At 57.0% G+C, this 22,178-nt stretch overlaps 1 protein-coding gene across 1 annotated transcript in view; it reads left to right on the top strand.

The window, feature by feature from the left end:
- Positions 1-1,200: 1,200 nt before the first annotated feature.
- The window catches only part of IFFO2 (intermediate filament family orphan 2), a 43,293-nt gene continuing 22,315 nt past the window's right edge, over positions 1,201-22,178 (top strand). Inside the window, exon 1 of the mRNA XM_079777204.1 lies at positions 1,201-2,183. Within this exon, the coding sequence (XP_079633330.1) occupies positions 1,531-2,183 (653 nt within the window). The 5' untranslated portion in view covers positions 1,201-1,530. The remainder of the gene's footprint in view (positions 2,184-22,178) is intronic.

Consider the following 22,178-nt stretch of genomic DNA (forward strand, 5'->3'; position numbering starts at 1 on the left):
GGAAGGACAGAGTATTCGCTTTGGGACTGCTTGCTGCTGCTTCTCTAGTCTCTGACTTCGGTAAAATGGGGGCAATAACTAAGTATGGCTCCTGACATATACTAAACACTCAATAATGAGAGCTATTATTACCATTAAAAAATGATAGATGTTTGCAAATTGATTCTAGCGAACACCAGATTGGAGAGCTTGGTCTTTAGGGTGGTAGATCTGAAAACAGATTTGAATGAATGAAAGAATGAATGAACGCATCCTCGGGGTTGGCTCCGCCCTCCGGATGGGTTCCTCCGCCACGTTGCCCCCTAAGTGGCTCAATGAAATGGACCTCCTCCTCTGGGGTCAGCTACATGTCAGCGTGTGAGTGTACGGTGGTGTGGAGGTGGTCGATCGGGGCGGAGCAACCGCAGCCCAGGCTGAGCAAGAGGGTGTCATATTCCCGAATGGTCTTCACTGGGACTACCTTCCCCCCTCCTCCGTATCCCCTTAATCAGCGTGGCCCTCTATGGGGACTAGAGGGTTCTGCAGTGCCCAGGAGGAACCTGGGGGCAAGGGGTGGAGGAGCCTGCCTGGGTCCACCGCGTGGGGAACGTGCAGGCACAGAGAGGCCTTATCCTGGGAAGGTCGATCTAGGCTGCCCAGGCTGAAGTGGAGGTGGGGTGCAGATGCACCTTCGGATGCTATGGTTCCCCAGCCCTTCCAGGCCGAGGTTTTCCGTACCCCGTGAGAATTTGGGTCCTGGGAATTGGGGTGGGAGAGAAGCGGAGTCTCCTTGGCAGAGGACGTGGGGGAGAGGGCTACCTAAAGCGGGAAACGAGCACTGCCGAAGCTGCTTGTCCCTTTAAGAGGCCGGGCTAGCTCTGCGGCGGCTCCAGCTAACCGCAAGCCTGATGCAGCTCGGCGGTCCGTGTCTCCTCGCAAAGAATTCGAGCCGCGCGTGGCAGCAGGACCCGGCCGGAGAGGCGTGGTCCAGGGCACCTGGGCGGAGCCAGAGCTGCAGACAGCCGGTCATTGGCGCTGAGGTAGGGGCGGAGCCCGGGAGTGGGCGGGGCCTAGCGGGTGGGCGTGGTCCAGCGTTGCGGGTCTTGAGGCCCCGCCTCGGACAGGAGAAGCGCCGCAGGAGGCGGGTGGGCGGGGCAATGGAGGGGCGGGGCCTGTGTCTGCAGTGGGCGGGGCCCGCCGCAGAGAGAGGGGCAGTGCCGGCTAAGAGTCCTCTGCGCGCTGCCGCCGCGGCGACTCCACTTCGTCTGTGACAGCTCCCGCGCCGGTATCCGCAACCCTCGCTACATCGCGCAGCCGCCGCGGCCTCCGTCGCAGCCTGAGTTCTGTTCCTTGCCTCCGCGCCCACATCCGGGGGCGTCCCGGCTCTCTGTCGCTGCGGAGGCCGCATCTGGAGCTCATCTGGAACTGCCCGCCCGGCCGGCCGCGCTGGAGCCCGCGCCCAATCTGGCCCGGCCGCGCCGGGAGCCTTGCCCGGAGCTGGAGCCTCCTCTGGACCCGCGGGCCCGGGGCCCTGAGCTGCGCAGCCGGCGCATGGTGAACTCGTTGCTGTTCGGGGAGATGGCTTTGGCCTTCGGCTGTCCGCCGGGCGGCGGCGGCGGGAGTTGCCCTGGCGGGGGCGGCGGCGGGGCCGGGCCAGGGCCATCGCCGGTGACGGCGGCGCTGCGGGATGACCTGGGCTCTAACATCCACCTCTTGAAGGGGCTCAACGTGCGCTTCCGCTGCTTCCTGGCCAAGGTGCACGAGCTGGAGAGGCGCAACCGGCTGCTGGAAAAGCAGCTGGAGCAGCAGCAGAGCGAACGCGAGCGGCGGCTGCGCTACAAGACATTCACCCGCGAGCAGGCCGTGCAGACCGGGCCGGATCTGCTACGGCCACCCGCGCCCGGCAGCGGGCACGGCAGCGGCGTGGCGGCCGGCACCAACGCCAACGCCGTGGCCCTGGGCGGTCTGCCCCCCGGCGGCGGCTCTCACCCGCAGCTCTATGGCCGCTTGCCTGGGACCATCTGGAGCTACACGCAGGTGCGGCGCACGGGCGGCGGCGGCGTGGAGACGGTGCAGGGCCCCGGCGTGTCGTGGGTGCACCCCGACGGCGTGGGTGTGCAGATCGACACCATCACGCCCGAGATCCGTGCGCTCTACAACGTGCTGGCCAAGGTGAAGCGCGAGCGCGACGAGTACAAGCGGAGGTGAGTGCGGCCTCGCTGCTCCCCTGTGGCCGCGGAATGTGTGCGTTCGGGAGGGGCCGGGGCAGCCAGCTGGTCCTAGCAGGTGGGCTCCGAGGCCCCTACGTGCGCTTGGAAAACTCCGTTATCTAGTTCCAGGAATGGGGGGCGGCGCTGACCACAGCAGGGGGCACCTGGAAACCTTTGTTGGACCAGGCACATGGTTCTGTAGGTGTCAAAATAGCCTTCGGTGTTTTAAGTAATCTCATTTAATTCTCATAGCAACACGGAGTGTAGAGTATTCTTATCACCATTTTATAGATGAGGAAACTCAGGCATGGAGAGCAAGTGACTTGCCTAAGTAGACTTGTCTAGTAAGTGGTGACCCCAGGACTTGAACTAGTGATTTTAAGTACTCCTGTCCAGTCTGTCCCCCAGCCTAGGTACTTGCCCAAGAATATGGAGAGGGGCTGCCCACCTTCCACGGGTGAAAAGAAAAAACTCTGAAGTAACCCACTGACCTTTTGTTCCTTGAATTAAATGAGATCGTGTATTTGCAAATGGTTGCACCTCTGTCTACCCACTGGGGCTAGGGTCTGCCTTCTTGCTCCAGCTCTGTGGGATCCAGCTGGCTGGGCTGGGTAACCAGACCTACATCAGATGGGCCACAAGCTTTTAAAAACACCTCCCTTTACTCCTCTCCCCTGCCATCCTATTGTCATGGTTTACTGGGCCTCAACAAACTCAGCCCTGAAGGCCCACAGAGGGAGGTAACGTTGGACTGGAAGACTGGACATTGAATGGACCAAGACCACCATCTCTGAGTAGGGTGCCAGGCAGACTACCTACAGGACTGGCCAGCACGTTTCTACCCAGCCCAGATGCCCCAGCTGGGAAACTAGCATTGTTTCCTGCCTACAGCCTGGCTGATAGAACTGTGGGCTCCACTTTCAGAGGAGGGGAGAGGGGTCTGTCTGTAGCACCTCAGGCCTGGGTGGGGGTGTCCCAGCCTGGGCAAGTCTGAATTGAGAACTTGGCTCTAAACTCCTGGATTTAGAGGATGTGCTGAGAGGATGTTTCCTTCCACTCCTTGAGTCCTTGAGTCACATGAGCACAGAGGTCTGCCCAGGGAGCTGGGCATGGGTCTCCCTCCTTTTCCTCTACTGGGAAGACTTCAAATATCAGCTCCATCACCTGAGATTATTGAACCACCTGGAAGCCTGCTTGCTCATCAGAGAAATGGAACCATGAACTTCACTCACAGCTGCGTGAGCGGGGGAGTAGGGTGGTGATGCTTTTTGGAAGGTAAAAAAATAATCAAGTTGATGTCATTAAAGATGGTAGACTCTCTGTCAAGCTCGCAGGACAGAGGTGCCTGGAGTCTCAGGGCTCTCTCATGCGGGGCCTGGCTTTCTGGGGGTAAGTCTTAACCCCACTGTACACTAGCTACTCTGCTGGGCTGGTTGTCTCTCGTGAGAGCTTGAGAATGGCCTGGTGCCTCGCTGTGGGGAGGCCATGGCCACCTCTCGACTCCTTGTGGGCAGCTTCGTGGGGGTGGGTGGGGTAGGCAAACAGGCACTTGGTCTTGATGGTGAAATGCGGAGGGATGGGCCCTTCTGTCTGCCACTGTTGAGTGTGTTGTCATGCCCCAGGCTTGTGTTGTGTGTTTTTTATTGTGTGTGTGCTTCTTGGAGTTGGCTACTAAGGAGATGAGAAAACCATGCCCAGTGTTAAAGGGAGGTAGGTTGGCATTGAGCAATGCTCTGTTTAAGTTGTACGCGGGGTGTGGGGTGTGATGTCAGCCTGTGGCGCTGGCCTGGAATGAGATGGGTGCTGCGGAGACAGGTGGAGTGAGGTGTCTCTCCTCCCGCCCTCTGGGATGTGTGTGCACCTTCTCTTCCTTCTTCTTCTTCCTCTTCATTTTTTTTTTTTCCCTGAAGTTGATTCAGGGCTCAAGTTGGATTTTTCCAAAGCAAGTGTACTTTCTTACTTGGGCCTCAGTTTCCCTAACTGTAAGCCCCAGGCTTCCTCAGAGATGCCTTAGGGATTCCTTGAATATTAAATAAAAATTAATATCTAAAGTATATTAAGATGTTAAAATGGTCGTAACAATGTGCTCACTCCCTTTTAAGTTCTGAATGTTAACTGATTGAAGCTCACTTCCGCACTAACTTGTTAGTAGTCGGACTCAAGTGAAAGTCCCTTCTGCCATCTCTGTCTGGAGAGTATTTTGAGATTACAAAGCAAACTGCTAAAAACTATTGCCATTTGTAGCCACTAATCTGTGTGTCAGGATTTTCTTGACACTCTGCAGCCAGAACTGGAGATAAAATTAGACGGAATGTGGAACTGTCATCCATGATCCCAATTCTAAATATTAACAGATCAAAACAGCCCCAGCAACCTCGGAGATTGAATTCAGAATCGGGAGCTGTTATATATTGGAACCTGCACTACAAATGGACACAAGTAACACTCTGCTTTTACTTGTTTCTATATTCAGGTCGCTCAGAAGGATTTTCTTTTGCGAGGATGTGATCAACTTTTCAAAAACCACTGGGTTAGATGATCTCAAAGGGTCTCCCCAGCCTTGGCAATATGTAAATCTGAGTTTGCGCTCCCAGCCCACTCCTGATTTCCTGTCTGTAAGAGAAGTCAGAGTCTGAGGTGTGAGACCCAGGTGTTTGCCGGGGCTGCTGGCCACCGGAGGCTTCGGGGCCTCCCGGGTGTCTAGCATGGAGCCCCACGCTGCGAGCAGGGGAAGGAGCCTGTGCAGGAGAGGCTCCAGGGCTCCCCTGACCCAGCTGGAGGGACTCACAGCTCGGGGACCCCACTTGCTTCCCAAAGGGCACCTTGGATGAGGAGCTCAGTGTTCAATGTGGAAACGTTTCGGGTTCCACCTCCATGACTTGTGGCCAGGTCCAGGCACCACCACCTGCATTATTTTTTATGTAAGAGATTTTTAACAGCTTTATTGAGGTGTAATGTTCAGGTCCTACAATGCTCCCATATTAAGCATAAAATTCAATGATTTTTAGTAAATCCACAGAGTTGTGCAACCATCACCACAATCCAGTTTTAGAACACTTGCATCACCCCAATTAGATCCTTCTTGCCCATTCGCAGTTAATCTCCAGCCCCAGCCCAGGCTCCCACCGACCTGCTTTCTGTTTCTCTAGATTTGCCTTTTCTGGACATTTCATGTGAATGGAATCATGCAAGGTGCAGTCCTTTGTGCCTGGTTTCTTTCCCTTAGGTCATGTTCTTGAGGTCCGTCCATGTTATAGCATGTATCAGTAGTACGTTCCTTTATGTTGCTGAATAATATTCCCCTGTGTGGGTAGATCACATTGGGTTTATCCATTCACCTGTGTGGTCAATAACATGTAAATGGAGAAAGCCACCTGTTTACCACCTCACATCCATCAGCACACGTGCCATCAGTGGAAACACCCACCTGAACCAGAGCCCCTGGCCTCGGGTCCCCTGGCGCCGGCCCTGCTCACGATTGCCTTGGCTTTGCCTCGGCCCAATCAGCTCTGAGCTCCTCACTGGGTGGGTGGGTGGGGAATGTGGTTGCAGAAACTGTAGTACCGGCAGACAAGGTTGTCAAGCGTTGATGTGGAAACCAAAACAAACAGCTCTGCTCTGTCACCACCCAGTGCCACCAAAATATCCTGTTCTGAGTTTGCAAGCCGGGGGCTTTTCCCTGGGAGATTCCTCCGGAATCCCTCGGCACTTTAAACGGTGGGGAGTTCTCTGGATTGCCTTCCAAGAGGCCCAGACTCTGGGTCTGGCTCTGCCACCAGGCGCTGTGTGACGGGCTAGTTGCTGCTCCCTCTGAGCCTTAGGTCCTGCACCTTTTCACAAGGGGGTTCATTTAGGGGACCCTCCCAGCTCTCTCTCCACTTCGGGTCTGTGACTTGAAGGGGCCTTGGTGGGGGCTGCTCTTTCTGCCTCCCAGGATGATAGACGGGGCCTCCCCCGCTCCTGACCGGGCCCAGGGTGGTGTGGAAACCTGTGGTTTTGTTCCCTCCCCCTGCAGGTTGCCTAGTGTCTGTGCCCCTGGCTCAGTCAGCACGAAAGGCTTGGCTTGTTTTTCCCTGGTACCTGGGTGGATTGGAACTTCATGTGAGAGCCAGGGGGGACCATCGCCATTTAGTCTGGTGGTTTTCAAGGAGGCCCTTTGGAGCCTGGGGTCCAGAGCAGGGTGCCTCGAGGTGATTCTGGGACAGTGGGAGGCTGAGCATCTGGGGTTCAGCCATGGCAGCCACAGCAGCTCCATTTCCACGACTCTCAGATCAATATGCTGAGGAAGATTCAATTGGAAAACAGGGTTTTAGTGTTAAGGAAATAAAAAAAAAGAAAGAAAGAAAGGAATCACTGATTCAGCTGAGATGGGGAAACTGAGGCACAGAGGGGCTGACCCACCGCTCCAAGGTGATGCCATCATCCGCCTGAGGTCGGGGCTTGGCAGAGTTTTCGTCTCCTTTTTTTGCGTGTCTGCCTTTAAGCATTTTTTAAAAAAGCCACTTTCAGGGATGGGAGGGACTTTTGTCACAGCTATTTCTGATTGTGAGCCGGAAGGGGCTGGGCTGTGGGCCTGAATGGAGGGCTCCCAAAAGGGGTGGTGGGTGAGCCAGCTGGAGCGTCACCTGCCTTTCCCCACCACACCCTGGGAGACCCTTGAGCAGGTGGCGTTGGCCCCTGAATGTCCCAAAGCCAGAAGTCAGCACCCCAAAGGCCGGTCAGAGGGCTTTGTTTGCTGTCCTTCCCAGGGACATGTTGAGCTTTATTGAAGCTGCCCCTGATAGGGATTCTTTGTTTCTGGTTTTCCTGGGGGGCAGCCTGGGACGGTGGGAAGAGTGTCTGAGCCTGGGCTCTGGGCTCTGACACTGTGTGACTCTGGGCAATTGCTCGGCTTCTCTGAGCTGCCGGGGCCCCGCTTTCTGTAAAAGGGGGAGAATAATTGCTCTCTCAGAGATTGGGAAGGAATAATGAGCTCACCTGTTAAGACACCTGGTCCTTGGGAGGCCCCCTGTGTCCCCTGCACCAGCCCACCCCCTCCCCTGCGCAGTGCCTGCCCTCTTCATTTATAGGGGTTTCTCAGTATGTGCTGGACTGCCCGGCACATCCATTTCAGGACATGTTGCCTCTCTGTCCCATGGAAGGCGCCGCGTTGGTGTTGGGGGGAGAGGGGGGAAGGGCTCCTTCTTTGTCCAGCATCTAAGGAGAGTGTTCTTCCTACTCTTAGCGGTTGATTTGTGCCTCCGGAAATCTACGCCTCCCCCCCTCCCCCCCTGTTTCCCAACCTCCTTTAAAAGAAGCACACAGCCCCCCCTCTCCAACTAGCTCCTCAGTATTCCAAAGTCTTCTGGCCGAGTTGGCATTCTCTCTGGGGACAAATTTGGGAGGGATTTTCAGAGCCTCACTAGAGGGAAGGGAATGAGGTCCCAGAAAAGAAAAGGAAGCAGAAGCTGGGAGACAGCTGAAGCTGGAGATTCCTCCTCCCAGGAATGCGAGGCGGGGCCTGGGTCACCGGATGCGAGGTCCCCCAGCGCGCTCCCCCGCCCCCCCTCTCTCTCCAGGCCTGTGGCCTGCATCCCCACACGTGTCAGTGTTTGAAGGACACAGAGGGTAGACGCAGAATTTGAACACGCCCTCTGCTGCAAGGCGACGGGTTGGCTGCCAGAGGAATTGATTGACATCACGCCACGTGTCCGTGATGCCGGAGGCTGTGGGCTTTGCATTTGGAGTCCTGGCTTTTGATCCCATTGCCGAGATGCAGCCCAGCCTGTGTTGTGTTTATTCCCATGTCATGATGGCGGAAGGCCTGGGACAGGAAGGAGGCAGCCCTTTTGTCCGCTGTGCTGGGATTAGGAAGTGTTGCTCTTCCCTGACTTTCTTCTATTGGGCATTTCTGGGCACCCACTGCCTCCCCCATCACAGCACTCTGCACCCTGAATCGTAATTGCCTGGGATGTGTCTGCAAGCTCTGAGGGGCCGGGCCGGCTCTGGGTCTGTCTTCACCTTGTGGTCGCAGAGCCCAGCCAGGGCCCGGCCAGAGTCCCCCTGAGCGAGCACTTGTGTGGCGAGGGAGGCTTTGGGCCTGGCTGCCGGGTGCTAGTGGCCCCAGTGGGGCTGGGGGACGGAAGGCACAGAGGCATGGATGACCAGCACGGACTCTACATTCAGGGACTTGCAGTTGGTGGAGGGAAAGGTTTGGACCTGGAGTCAGGAGACCCACGCTCCTGTCCCAACACATCGCTTCAACAAGTTTGAATGAGCATCCGTTGCCTGGTGCCAGATGCGGGGTATTGAGCGCAGGAGTTAAAAGCTGAGCTTGCTTGGGCGAGTCACTTTGCCTCTCTGAGCCTTGTTTCCTTCTCTGGAAAAGAGGATGCTGAGCTCTGTGTGCCAAGGCTGAGGGAGAAGTAAATGGGTTCAGAGAGAGACAACCCTTTGTAAATGGTGAAGGTCAAGAGAGTTCCATGGCAAGGTTCACAGGTGGAAGGGTGGGTGCCCTAAGGGGTGAGTGGTGCCAACTTTGTGAGCTGGGCAGAAGCTGGGAGCAGGGTGGTCCATGCCCTTGCTGGCAGCATGAGGGTTTGCAGCCTCTGGGGGTTGTGTAGCCTCTGTGCATTGCTGGCTGTGAGATACTTAGAAAATTCCGGGCCAGGTGGGAGGCTGGTGAAGATTTCTGATGGCGCTGCCTGCCTGCTAGGGCAATGCCCTCCCACCCTTACTGGGCACTGGGTGCTTGGTTTCCTGGGCAGGATGTGGTTTCTTACTCTAGTTCCTGGTACAAGAGAGGGTAGTTGTCACCCATTGGTAAACCTGATAAATGACCCAGGTTCCCTCGAGGGGCTGTGGCCTGGCTGAGCCCCCTGGGTGGTGGCCTGGGGCAGCTAGAGCCCTGTGGAGTCCAGGCCGTGTCCTGTTGTCCACCTGGGAATGGAGAAGGTGGGAAGATAGGCTTAGCCAGTCTCCTGTGGAGGCTCTTCTCCCTGTAACTTTGTTCTGTACGTGCCGTTTAATCTCTTGCATCTCAGTTTGTCGCTCTGTAAAATGGGGATAAGGTTTCTTTTGAATTCCGCTTCCTGGGGTGGATGAAAAAAATTAATTGAAATAATCGAGTGTGAAAGCATTTGGAGAAAAAAGGTTTAAAAACAAATCATCATAACTTAATAGCCACCATCAATTGAGCACCTACTACGCGCTAAGCTCTGCGATGGCTTCTTTAAGTAAGTGAGATTTAATGATCACAGCAACCCCCAGAGGTGGGAATGGTGCCCATTTCATAGATGATAGGTTTGCAGAGGTGAAGAAATCTGGCCCAGATCCTGCATCGAGTTCAGTCTGGGTCTCTAGACCCCACATTCAGTGCTCTCTGGAGGAACCCAGGCTGGTCTTGTCACATGCCAACTGAGGCAGGACTCCCCGGTGCCTGTCACAATATTGCCATGGCTGGAGGCTGGCGGAACAGGAGGTGGCTGCTACGCTGGGAAGACTTCCTGCTGTCACTTTACAGTAACTCTTTCTTGAGAAGCCAAAGAGTCACAGGCAGTGGCATGCAGATGAGCCTCCGGGGCCACCATCCTGGGCCGTTCAGACCCCGTCTCTGGGTTGGGGAATTCCTGGTCTCAGCCAAAGAGGTTAGCACACCTGGGCTGGCAGGCCTGGCAGGGGAAGGGATGGGGAGCAGGGAACACGGACGTATTATTACCTGTCTGGCGCTTGCCATGTGATCTGATTTAAACTGGTGGCAATTCTGCAGGATAGAAACCAAGGCTCAGAGCAAAAGTAACTTGCCCCAAGCCACGTAGCAAAGCCAGGCCTGGATATGGGTCCCACATTCTGAGTTCGTGCTCCCTTGACCATGCCTAGCACCTAAGTGCTCCCAGGACTACATGCTAACTGCTCGCAGGCGGGAGGGAGCCTCGGGCATTCTGGTGGCAGGAGAGAAGCTGGCTTCCGCCTGGGCTCAGGTCTCCCTGACTTTTGCTTTCGGTTGGTGCCGTGAACTCTGCCAGGGTAGAGGGAACTTGTTACAGTCATTCCTTGACTCTTGAAGGGGAAGATGAGACTTCGGGGTGTGGATATCTGAGAAACCGAGGTTCCCTTGTCTTGACAGTGGCTGGCATCCACCACACCAGACACTGCCCCCTCCCTCAGCAGCTCAGAGTCTGGGGACACAGGCAAATGTGATAATGCCATGTGACAAGTACCTGCTCAAATAGTGCCTGTGCAGACTAGGGACACAATAAATATTTATTAATTAACTTATTAAACGATTATTTATACAGCCTTGATTCTTTGCCAGGCTCCACTTAAAGCAGTTTACATTTAATTCATGTAACCTCATATTAACCTAATGAGTTGGGCTCTATCATTAGACCATTTCAGAGATGCTGAAACTGAGTCACAGAGACAAGAAGGGAACTGGGCCAAGACACAGCTTGTAGGCAGCAAGCCAAGATTTGAACCCAGGAAATCAGGTTCCAGATCCCACCCAGGAAGAGGCCTGAGTGTGTTCATACTCTGAGCCTCGGTTTTCACATCTGTGAAATGGGAGTAATAAATCTGCCCTCACGGGGCTGTTTGGAAGATGAAATGAAGTGATGCCTGTGGGAGCACTTTATAAACTGTTGGTTGCTGTGCCTGGGGGACTAAATGATTGGAAGCCTGGGGCCCTGCCCACCCTGCTGTTTCTTTTCCAACTCCCAGTGCACCCAACTTCCTGTCCCATCCTCCCCTTGCATTTACTTTCACCCTTTCCCTGGATCCCGGGACAAGCTGTGATGGGGTGTTGGACAGAAACCTGCAAACCTAGACAGCTTGGAGCAGAGCACCGGTGTGGAACTGGGAAGCTGGGAAGAGAGGAAGCTGAGGAGCATGTTTCCGCTGCCTATCAGCCCTGTGACCTTGAGACAGTCAGTTGCTTCTCTGCGCCAGGTGTTCTTATCTGCCAAATGGGGACAGGCACACTGCACAGACAGCATGAGAAGGCGAACGGGGTGAGGAGGCTCAGACCCTGGCAGCTGCCGTGGCGATTACTAAGTGAGGCTGGGTATTCCGGGGAGCGAGGCGCAGGCGGGGATTGAACGGCATTAGGACCCTGGCCTGGGTGGGGGCCCCTCCACGTGGCTGCGCTGGGCGGGGGCTGTCTCCACGCCATCTCTCGGATGCTTGCTCAGCGCTCCCCGGGCTGCGCGCTCTGACTTGGGATGTGCGGGTCCACACAGCCGCCTGCTCATCAGCTGTTCCATGGAGAGACGCCCCCCAGGGGAGACACTGCCTTCCGCCCCTTCGTTGGCCGTTTTCATGACTTGGGTTATTTAAGACGGTCCTTGGCTTGCCGCCGCCTGTGTGCCGCCCTGGGGGAGGGGCAGGCCAGCTGGTCTAAGCGGACCTTGTGAGTCCCCGGCAGGCGGGCTCCTCTCGGGGCAGGATCGGCCTATCTTCCCAGGGCCTCCTTTTGCCCTGGCCTGCTGTGGTCAGGGGCACAAGGCCATCTGGGGGTGCAGTGGGGAGACCGGGACTGGAGTAGCTCTGGGGAGAGCTTGTTGCAAAGTCAGACCACAGGACCCGAGAGGCTTTGGGCTCCGGGTGGGAGCCTGGTGGGACACTGCGGTGCCTGAAACCCGGGGATTCTGGGAGGCACCTGGACCTGACGAGGGTCAGTTAAGGAGGGCTTCCTGGAGGAGACACCGCCTGCACTGTGTTCTGAAGGTCCAGTAAGCGTTCAGGAGAAAGGGGAGGGTGCTCCAGGGGGCGAGGATGGCATGTGCAGAGGCCTGGAGGTGAGATGCTGGGCCGGTGCCTCGTCCAGAGCCCCTTCCTCGTGCCCAGGCCTGAGTCAGGACATGGCCTGCCTGCTCCTCCTCCCCCCCCCCCCCTTGTTCTCCCGCCCTCCTCGTGGCCTTCTCGGCCTCTTTGTTCGTTTGCTGTCTCACATCCTCTCTCTCTTTCTTGTTTTGGGCTCTGCTCCCTATGGCTGGCTCTCACCCCTGCCCTGTCCTTCATCTGAGGCAGGGGAGGGCTGTGAGGGGGCCCTGTCCCCTCCCTCTGCCTGATGCCAGGCCTCAGTTGGAGGCTCTTTGTCGGCCGCTCAGGCTTTGTGAGCCCGTGTGTGTGCGTGCACATGAGCATGTGTCTGGGGGCCTCCCCCTGCACCCTGTGGTCCCGAGGTCAGGACCCTGCCTCTGGTCACCCCAGATCCTTTGTACTACCCCTTGTACGTCATGGGGGAGGGCAGGGGGGCTGCCTGGTGAGAGCATAGCTGCCGGGTCTGGGAGGTCAGTGCTGCTCAGGGGACCTCAGCCCCCAGCCCCACCAAGGTCTGGGCCCAGGATTCGACATGGGTTGGGGAGTGGGGCGGGAGGCTAGGCTGCCACCTTAGCTCCCCCTGGCCTGACCACCCTGCCTGTCTCTTCTCCCTCACACCTCTGATTTCCTCTTACACCCCACTCCCGCCTGCAGAGGGTCCGAGGCGCTCTCAAAGTCCTTTAACCCATCCATTGCTTCCAGGCAATGTCATGACCTGTCATCCCAGACGACTAAATGTGCTCTTTGTCTTTTTAAAAAGACCTGAGTGTTTATGCTTTAGTATTTTATATTTCCCTCCCCACCCCCACTCACGTGCCCATGACCGTTTTAGGGATGAGGCCCAGAGAAGGAGAGCAGCTACCTTGAGGCCACACAGCCGAGTAGGGGCCGGAGCCCAGGCCCCCTGAGCAGGGCTTCTTACAAACCCTTGAGCTAAGGGATCCTAGTCCTTTAAAGAGAGTTTTTAAAACTCCCAGAGGCCAGATCGTTTGGAGTGAAGACTTGCCCGTTGGCCAGATGTAGGGGTCCTCCACGTGTAGCTGGCCCTCTCTACAGAAGAGAAGTAAAGTTGCCATGGGTTTGTCTCCTTCTAACAAAAGGCACTTCCCTGGCTTTGGCCCAGCTTTGGGGTCTTGGGGTGTTGACTGACTGATTACTATCCCCATCTGCCAGCCACGTGCTTGGCCGCGTCATTGCTCTGTGCCTCGGTTTCCTCCTCTGTAAAATGGGATGGCAAGCCCCACGGGCTGCTGAGAAGCCTGGGCCAGTGAGGATCATCCCCACCCCCTTTCCCCGGGTGAGCCCTGGAGTTGGACGGTCTGAGGACTTTGTCTGAGTGTGGAGTTGGGTGACCTGTGGAGCCTGACCCTCCAACCCCCACAAAGAGTGTTTCCTGGGCCCCCAGTCAGGGGCTGGGGCCTGACAATGAGTACTTGTGGGTCTCTCGACAGTTTCGTGTGGAAGAGCTTAATGCACACAGCTTGCTTTTACACTTGCCTTCAAAGGAAATGCTAGGACTTGTCCACGTTGGGGAAACTGAGGCCCGAGCTCAGCCAGCTGCTGGCAGAGCCAGGATTACCCTGAGGCCAAGCTCACAGAGCCCCACTTCACAGGTTGTTCCTTTCTGTGCCTTCAGGCCGGATGCATCCATGGAGAATTAAAGGGACATTGCTTTGCTCGCTCTTCCTTGGTGCACACCGTTGGCCGAGATCTGGGCCTTCTCGCGGGTGTGAGCTCCGACGCTGGAGTGAGCATGTCTGGGTTCCCAGCACCATCCTAAGCCTCAGTTCTCTCATCTGTAAAATGGGGGTGACAACCTTAGCTCCCAAGGCAGTCATGAGGATTCAGTGAAATAGCGGGCGCTTGTCCTCCTGCCCAGGCCGGGCCCTCCCCAGCCCCCAGGCCCGTGCTGTGGGAACTGCCTACTCCCTCCCCCTTCCGGCTGCAGGCCGGCCTTTTGTGTTCAGGCCACTTCCTTTCTCCAGCAGAGCCGGCTGCCTGGCCAGCGAGGAGGAGGTCACATCCCCTCTCCTCCCCAGCAGACTGTCAGCGCAGGGTCACTGGGAGGACAAGGCCTAGCCTGCAAGGCCGTGCCTATGACAGCGTGTGCCCTGGAGCCTGTGGCTTCCAGGGGCCTGTTGGAGAGTGGACTCTCCTTAAAGGCCCTGTCCCTGCTTCCCTGGGGTGTCTGTCCCTGTCCCTGCCTCCTAGCCTCCTTGTGCCGATGCGGAAGCAGTCTAGGAAGCCACATCCCTGAACTGAGGACTCACCATGGGGCGGGGGCAGCACTGGGATGAGAACCTGGGTCTGGCAGACTCCTGTAGAGAGAGTACCTCCTGTCCCACGGACGGGCTCAGTCTCCCAGGCTGAGAAATGGGCCGTGTGCCCCTGGCCCTGGCCCTTGAGCTGAGAGACGCGAGTTGCAAGTTCAAGTCCTGCCTTGCCCCTCGGCAGGCGGAAGGGCAGCTGTTTTCCTTCTGGGACTCCGGGAAGATGGCGTCCATGCCCGTCCAGCCCACAGACCGCCTCTGGGAGGCCTTGTGGGTGAAGGGCTTGCTCCCAGATCTTGGCAGAGAGGTGACGCGGAAGGCCGTCTTGGCATTGTTTTCCCAGGGTTGACGTCAGGGCGGCTGGTTTAGGGTTTCACCTGAGACAAAGGCTGCTTTGTAGCTTCTGCTCACCCCCCAGGTGGGAACAAGGTGGACGGGATTGCGGGGCCCAAGCTCAGCAGCCCTGGGAGGCCTGGCTCTCCCTCTGCTCCTCCAAGAGGAGAGCCGGGACCTCATCACCCATAATCCTCATCTCACCTTTTCCCACGAGTTTCTCAGGGGCCCGGCGCGGGTCAGCCCTCATGGCTGCGTTCTCTGGACATCACGGCCCTCCCGAAGGTTGGCTGTGGTCGTGCCGCTGTCCCGATGAGGACACGGCCTCGGCAGCTGAAATGACTTAGTGGCTTAAAAGAGTCCCACTGGGTTCCACCGCTGTTGAGTCTCCTTTCCACCCCCGCGTGGGGAGTGTACTTCAGGGAGCCGGGTGCTCTGGGGAAAGGCTTCGGGGACCCATCGCTTCAGTGTCTGTTCTCAGGATTCAGAGCTGGGTTACTCTGCTTGGAGTGTGTTGCGTGTGCAGCCATGCGTCTGTCGGGATATGCATGTGTATGTACACGTTACATGAAGGAGACTGGACACTGAAGGGCAGCCATGAGAAAGTGATCCAGGGAGGCTGCTGGGCAGGTAAGGAATCATCCCAGGGGGTGCCTGGGACCTCCTGCTCTTCTCCTTCAGGAATTACCCCAGTTTATCATCCATCCATCCATCCATCCATCCATCCATCCATCCATCCATCCGTTCTTTCATCCATCCATCCATCCATTGTTTTTGGAACCCCTATGCTCAGGCCCCATGCTTGGGCCCTGGAGATGCTGCTGCCTGAGCCAGGAAGGCAGACTCTTACCTGTGGGGAGCTTGCCAAATGACTGTTCAATCAGAGCTGGGAGAGTCCTTAGAGGTGGTTTCATTTCTCCCCCAACACACAGTTTTTTCAGAGAGGGGCAGTGACGTGCCCAAGGTTGCACAGCGAGTGGGTGGCAAAGCCAGGACTCACAGCCGGGACTCACCCCGTGTTCTCGCCCCTCTGTACCAACAGCTCCTCTCCCGGCTGGCGGGCCTCTCGCCCAGCCCTCCCTCCATGGCTGTGCTGACGTGTTCTTGGCTTTTCTGGATCCTCTGCAGCCTCTGTCCTGAGAGGCCTCCAGAGATGCTGGCGGGACCAGAATGCCAGTCCCAGCCTGGAGCCAAGCATGGCCACGTTCTGCCCTGAGATGACATACTTGTCTGCTGGGAATGTCAGGTTGGCTGGACACCTGAGCGCAGAGACCCTGGGGCCCCGCTTCCCTGATCCTTGTGGACACCGGCTTGCTGTCCCCAGGGCGTCTCCGGAGGTCATGTGTTCCCTCCTCACCTTGAGGCGGGGACCACTGCAGAGCACCTTAGACACCACACTGCCTTGGAAGGGCATTCCGAGCCTTTTGTCGCCTCTTCCTACGGGAAATGCTTCCTGGTCTCCAGCCCTAGCCCCACGTGCAGCCTGCCCCCCTGTTTAGCCTCCCACAGAGGAGGAGCATGGGCGGATTTCCACTGCCTGGTGATGACCCTTCCCAAGTCCTCAAGGCAGCACCCCTTCCCCCCGATCCTGAGGTTTACTCTCCTCCTGCCTGAATCCCTCCTGACTCACGCTCACTGGTCGGGGCATGCTCTGTGTAGAAAGGTCGGTCCCTGTAGGATCCCACAGGTTCCTAGGCGGGAGGCACATTCCATCTCGTGGAGTCATGGAACCCTCTGAGCCAGAGTGGCCCTGGAGCCCAGGGATCACCCCCGCCCCACCTTTCCCGATGGAGAAACTGAGGCCCAGAGAGGTTGTGCCGCATGCCGGCCTGGGCAGTGCTGTTTCTAGGGTTTGGCCTGGGAGTGGGTTATCCAGCCCCATAAAGGTGGCTGCTGGCCCTCTGGCCCGGCGGTTCCGGCCCCACAGGGGTGTCTTGGAAGCAAAGCAGCTGGTTCCACCTGGCCCCGCCCAGAGTCAGTGCCCTCCCCTGCTCGCCTCTGGGCTGGCAGATTCCTGGCGGTGCAGGCCTGCCCTCAAAGCTGGCAGCGGCCTCCTCCACTCCCACCTGTCCCCTGGTTCCCTCTCATCCCATAGCCTCCCTGCCTCCCTTTTGACCCCGGAGGCCCTTCACTTGCGAGGTGAAGTGTATGGCAGAGGCTAAGCTGCCAAGCAGACACTGCCTCCCGCGGCTGGGGCAGGAAGGGGTTAAGCAGCGCTGCCTGCTGGGGCCGGACCTGCAGCTGGTGTCCTGGCCCTTCAGGCCAACCAGGCCATCTGGCTTGACAGATGCCACACGGTGTTCCATCTGTCCCAAGGCAAAGTCACCAGGAGGAGGCCTTTGTGGGTCCAGGGGGTGGGTGTGGACCGGCTGTCTCTCCCTAGCAGGCCAGGCCCGTTGGGGAAGGGCCCACCCTGGGCAGCTGCCCTGGGTCCCCAGGGGCGGGGAGAGCTTCCGTGTGCGGAGGGGTCTAGGAGATGCAGGGACTGGCCCAGGGTCGGTACAGGTGGAGTGGGGCTCGGACTGGACTCTGCTCGCTACTCTGCCCCACGGCTCCAGCTCACAAGCCCATTCATCCAGTAAATTGGCACCAGTTGAGGGCCTACTATGTGCTGGTCCTTTGGCAGGGTTGGGGTTGGTGACCCTCTGCCCACCATGGGCTGGCACTTGGCAGGGTCCGGACAGCTTGGGGTCTTGCTCAGGAAGGGGGCCTCTCTGGTGTCTGAAGGACCCCCTGGCCATCTGAGGGCCTGGGCCGGACCAGACTTGGGGGGCACTTCATTCAGGGGCCTCTGCACTTCACTCATGCAGTTTGGAGGTCGTGCACTTTGGGGCCCATCCTGACCCCCAGGAAGCTGGGGTACACGCTGCCTGACCTTCTCCCTCCCATTATGAGGCCGCCTGGCGCAGAGAAAGGAGCCAGGCTTTGGGACAAGAGAGACCCGTGCTCTCATCCTGCATCCGCCATCCCACAAGGGGAGCAGAGGCAGGCGCGTCGGGTGGTTCTGAGCTTGGGCCCTGGAGCCGGACTGTCGAGCTCTGTGACCTTGCGCACCTTGCTTCACTTCCCTGGGCCTGTTTCCCCGTCTGTAAAATGGGCATGATACTAGTACCCCCCTCATAAGGTTGCTGTGAGGATTGAATGAACTAATAGTGCCTATCAGTGCTAGCACTTCATGACGTTAACTATTGTGATTATGTCACCTGGGCAAGTTGCCTGACCTCTGTGAGCCTCAGTTTCCCCATCAGCAGAATGGGGGTGAGGAAAAGAGGGGTTCCAATACAGTACCCGGCCAGGGGCTGTACGGTCACAGAAAGTTCTCTGGGCATCTGGAGGGAACTGACTTGTCTCCACTCTGAGAGGGGAACCCCAGCCCCATGGTTGGGTGGGAGGAACACTGTGTGTGTGTGTGTGTGTGTGTGTGTGTGTGTGTGTGTGTGTGTGTGTGATGGAGGCACCCCAGTGCCCTCCCCCAGGTTCATGTCAAGTTGAATGCCAGGGCCCGCATGGCGACAGGAGGCTGGTATTAAGTAATGAGCCTGTCCCCTCGAACTATGTGTGGTCACTAATCCCTCTCTTGGAGCAGGCGATGGCCGTTTGTCCTGCTCCTGCAAGCCCTCGGGCCATTGATGACACTCGGGGTGCCGCACACACAGGCAGGGCCCGCCGAGACCCATCCTCCGTTGCACAAGCCCCACGTGTAATTGATTGTTTTCCTGGGTCCTTGTCACTCTTCCCTCCTTCCTCCCTGGAGGTTACTCAGGAGTGTCCTCCTTGCTAGTGGCATGGCAGGAAGTACACGGGCTCTGGGCTCCTGTCCTCGCTCTGCCGCTACCTGACGGTGTGACCTTGGGCAGGTCACTTTCCTCGCTGAGCTTCCGATGTCTCATTTACAAATGGCCTGGACTTCTGGGCGTCTCTTTCTGACATCCCGGGATCCCGTGTCCATGTGCCGTGATTTTTCCTCCCACACAGGGAGCCTGCCTGTGCTTGCCTGTCCTCATTTCACTCAGGCGGGGTCCTTCTCCCCCATGTCACAGATGAGGAGACCGAGGCCTGGAGAGGTGACTTGCTCAAGGCTGCAGAGCCTGGTTTAAACCCAGGATGGGGTGTGCCAAGTCCTGGCTGCAGATGATTAGAGAAACTTGGCATCGGAGGCATTGGCCCCAAGGCTGCCGGCTGAGCAGTGAGTGAGGATCTGACTTTGATAGGGAGATTGCATCGAGCTTCAGACCCACAGTGCCTTGCCTTTACCTGTGGGGCACAGTCACTTGGAATAAACAAGGGAGAGACCCAAACTGCAAATTAGTTTCCAAAATAGCCTTGGGAGTTGCTATTTTACTCCAAGCTGTAAACATATCCTGGGGTGGGGCCCCCAGCCTCCTGGACGCAGATACAGAGCCTCTGGGCCTCCTGGCGCTTGGCCTGGGTGCTCAGACCCCCTGCCAGCTTCTGGAGTGGAGCAACAGCAGCAGCGCTGGAGGCGCAGAGCCTGCTGACACTGGGAACGCAGTTGGGTGGAGTGTGTCTGGGGGCTTGGCCAGGCCAGGCAGCAAGGGAAAGTGCCAGGATGGAGGGCTGTGAGCACCATCCTTCCTATCACCTGCCCCCTGCGAGGTGGGCCTAGGCAGGGCGGCGAGAGAGGAGGATCATGGAAGGAAAGTCGCAGAGCTGGCAGGGACTGTGGAGGTTGTCTGGGGAAACTGAGGCTCCTGGGGAGGGGCGGGCAGGGAGGTCATGTCCAAGGTCACACAGTGGAATCAATGTCCTACTGACTCCAGATTGGATCTCCTCAGACGGCCCTGGAGGTGACACGCAATGGGCCCTTTGTCCAGCAAACATTTGTTTGGTGCCTGTGTGCCAGGCTCCGTGCTGGGCTCTGGAGTTGCAGCTGGGGAGCTAGACATGGAGTTGCAAGAGCTGAGTTAAGTAGGGGAGAGCCAACAGGGGAACAGATCACCTCGGTAGCCAGTGACTGGGGCCTCTGGAGTACAGAAGAGGGGCATTTGACTTTGACCAAAGAGTCAGGGAAGGCTTCCTGGAGGAGGGGGCATATAAGCTGTGTTTTGAAGTCGGCATGAGGAGGAAGAGAAGCGACAAAGGAGGCAAACAGAACAGAGCCTTCCAGGCAGAGTGCACAGCACATGCAAAGGCCCCGGAGGTGTGAGGCAGCTTGGCATGCCCAGGGCTGGAGCTGCTCTGGGGGATGCTGTTTTGTGTGGCCCCGTCCTAGCATATGGCCACGTGCTCCAGGGCTCATCACACACCAGCTGGGAACCTCTGCCCTTTCAGAAAAGAGGTTTGGCCGCTCCCCGCCCTTGCTCCTTGGGGGAGTCAGAGTGCCACCCCAGCTAGGGTGTGGAAGAGAAGTACTTACGATGAGTCTTCCTGTACCTGAGCCTTTTGATGAATAGGGAAACTGAGGCACAGATCAGTGTTGTTGCAGGAGCTGAGGTGAGGACCAGGGACCCTGCTTTTCCTTGGCAGCTGCTGAGCCCCAAGAGTGCAGCCCCATCACACACACGCTTTAGAGGGCACGGAAGCCCTTTCTAAGTCTGCTCCTTTGACCCAACCCACGCCCCGTAGACACCTGGACAGATATGCAAATACGTGTGCACCGAGAAGTTCTTCACCGTTTAGATGGCTGGAATTTGGGGGATGACGTGTAGACCCCTTAGATCAGTGGCGCCCCAGCCACCTGCCGTTTCACCTGCTCGGAAGGAGGCTTGCCGAATACTGTTCAGTGGAAAAGGATCCCGAAGACCAAATATGGACTGACCCCATTTTCATTTTTAAAAGATCTCACAAGAAAAACAGTCTCATAGAAAGGATGTGCAGCCAACGTAACATCGATCGTCTCAGGATGGGGGATCAGATGGGTTTCGATTTTTCTGTTTTTCTGTTTGGCTTACCTGATTTTAAAAAAATTATTTCTTGTGTAACCATTGTGAAATTCTCATGCTATTGAAAACAGGGGGAAGCGAGCAGGTATTTTTGCCTTTCTAAAATGTAAATGGTTTTGATTTTTCTTATTAGGTGATACGTTACATCATTCAAAAGTTTTAAAAAGATACGGAGGGAGTGGGGATTATGGAGGATGCTCAGGCTTGGGAGTCAGATGGACCTGGGCTTGACCCAGAGCAATCATTTCACTAGAGCCTCAGTTTTCTCATCTGTAAGGTGGGAACAGTAACACCTGGCTCACAGAGCTGTGCTGGGAGTAAAGTGACATCATGAACATTATGCAGTTAATGCAAGTCTTCCTCTTCTCCTGGGAGACCACAGTCTGATGAGAGAGGCAGAGAAGTAAAAATGCACAGCATCCTGGATGCCATGAGGAAGGTGTGTGCCAGGATTGGAAATGCCGGGATGGGCGTACTGATTCGTGCTGGGGAAGTCATGAAGGGCTCCCTGGAGGAGGTGATGAAGGTGTAGCAAGCCTGGAAGAAGTTGGAAATGGTGCCCCGAAACCTCACGATGGCCTGCAATTTGGGCCGCAGATTCCTCCTTGCCATGAGATGCTCGTTGAGTCACTTTCCTTCTCGGAGTGGCCTGGTTTGTGGGGGGGCAGTGCCCACTTGGGGTGTGGTTCCTAGACAGAGGCCTGGAAGGAGGGTGCTGTCCAGCCTACAGCTCTGGGTCACAGGCGTCCACAGAGCAGCTGGGTCTCCAAAGGAATTTGCAATAAATGACACCAACATCGAAGTGACGCTGGGAACCGGGGCAAATATGGACACTGGGTAATTGGACCATTGACTCATAAACAGCCGAAACCTCAGGTTGGCGTTGGGGCAGGTGACCAGGGGTTCCTCTGGGCCTGGGAGAGTGCCCTTAAATGCCTCGTGCCTCACAGGGTGACTCCATGAGACCAGCTGGCGGGACCTCCCCTGCCTTGGTCTCACCTGCTGTTATGGTGGCTCTGGTCACAGACCTCAAAGGGCTGGGCATGTGCCCATTCATTCTTGGGGCACAATGGGGGGCATAGAGGGCAGACGCTGGTAGGGGAATTGGTGCCAGCATCTGGTTTCTTTCCCTCTGCCATTCCCACCCTTATGTACCCCTGACCATCCATCCAGGTGACTGTGGCATCTACCTCATTATTATTATCATCATCAACATGATTATTATGGCAGCACAGTGGCTCTGGGGTCAGCTGGTCCTTGGCTTAGGTCTGCCCTGTCACCTGCAGTGTGGCCCGGGACCACTGTCTGGGTCTCTCCCAACTTCTCCGGCCATCTGTCATTGGGAGGTCATGCGGATGAGGATGATCCGCATGCTCGTGGTGTGTCAGGCACTGTTCCAGGCACCTGTCATACATGAGTCCCCTGAATACTGGCAAAAACCCTATGAGGTGGGTGGTCTCACCGAGGCTCAGAGAGGGTCAGTAGCTTGCTGCAGGTCACAGAGCTGCCAGATGTATAGCTGGGTTTGCTCCCAAGCCCCTCGGGCTCCTTCTCCCCACTGCACACGTTGGTTTGGACTCAGAGACTGATGCCAGCTGCCTTCGAGATGCTGTGGTTTATTAGAGAGCTCTGTGGTCAGCCTGAGGTGCCTCTCCAGGGACCATGGACATCGTTTTCTGGCCTGG

This window comes from Cnephaeus nilssonii (genome assembly GCF_951640355.1).
Source record: "Cnephaeus nilssonii genome assembly, chromosome: 7".
Lineage (NCBI taxonomy): Eukaryota > Metazoa > Chordata > Mammalia > Chiroptera > Vespertilionidae > Cnephaeus > Cnephaeus nilssonii.